The sequence below is a fragment of the Amphimedon queenslandica genome, unplaced genomic scaffold (genome assembly GCF_000090795.2).
Source record: "Amphimedon queenslandica unplaced genomic scaffold, v1.1 AMPQUscaffold_10629, whole genome shotgun sequence".
NCBI lineage: Eukaryota > Metazoa > Porifera > Demospongiae > Haplosclerida > Niphatidae > Amphimedon > Amphimedon queenslandica.
The window spans coordinates 5,283-5,893 of NW_003549115.1; the positions used below are offsets into that span (position 1 = coordinate 5,283).

The 611-nt window shown below is 36.3% G+C and overlaps 1 protein-coding gene across 1 annotated transcript in view; it reads left to right on the plus strand.

The window, feature by feature from the left end:
* LOC109590002 (regulator of telomere elongation helicase 1-like) overlaps positions 1–237 on the plus strand; it is a gene marked incomplete at its 5' end in the record, with an annotated part of 3,828 nt that extends 3,591 nt beyond the window's left edge. The window contains one exon of the mRNA XM_020005964.1: positions 187–237. Coding sequence (XP_019861523.1) covers positions 187–237 — 51 coding nt within the window. The remainder of the gene's footprint in view (positions 1–186) is intronic.
* Positions 238–611: the final 374 nt, after the last annotated feature.

Sequence of the window (611 nt, forward strand, 5' to 3'; positions counted from 1 at the left end):
GTGAGAGTTTTTGTATCAGCTGAAGGAGCTGGCGATATTTTTCTTCCAATTCAAGAGCTCGAACTGTTACTACTTCTGATGCTTTCTGATGCATTGAAGTGACAACTGTAGAAAAAAATTAAAGAAAGGAAAAGAAGTTGATTGATTGTAAATGTAAAGACAGGTTTATGTGGTGTTTATGGTTAGAACATCAAATGTATGTATACCTGTGCTTGTGCTCCAAGCAGTTGCTGTTAAAGTTGATGATGCTTGCACAACTTGAGCTCCTGTATATATAAAATATTAGTTATATTGTGAATTGGATTTGAGTAGTTTACATGTAACTATGGTTGCTTTTTTTACTTTTAATGCACTTTACCTGTTTGAGTAGTTTCTGTGGTTTTAGATGCTTCCTCCTTCACTTTTTCTTCATATTCCTGAGCAATACTGTCTTCTCCTATTACTTTGAGTCTCAGTGCCTCAACCAGTTGATTGTGACTAGCCCCTGGTTGACCATTGAGCCAAGCACGAAACATCTGGGTTCTTTTTTCTTCTATATCTGATCTCTCTGAATCAATGTCTTGCAGCTTTTTGTCATCAACTTCTAAGATTAAACCCAACATGTGCCATCT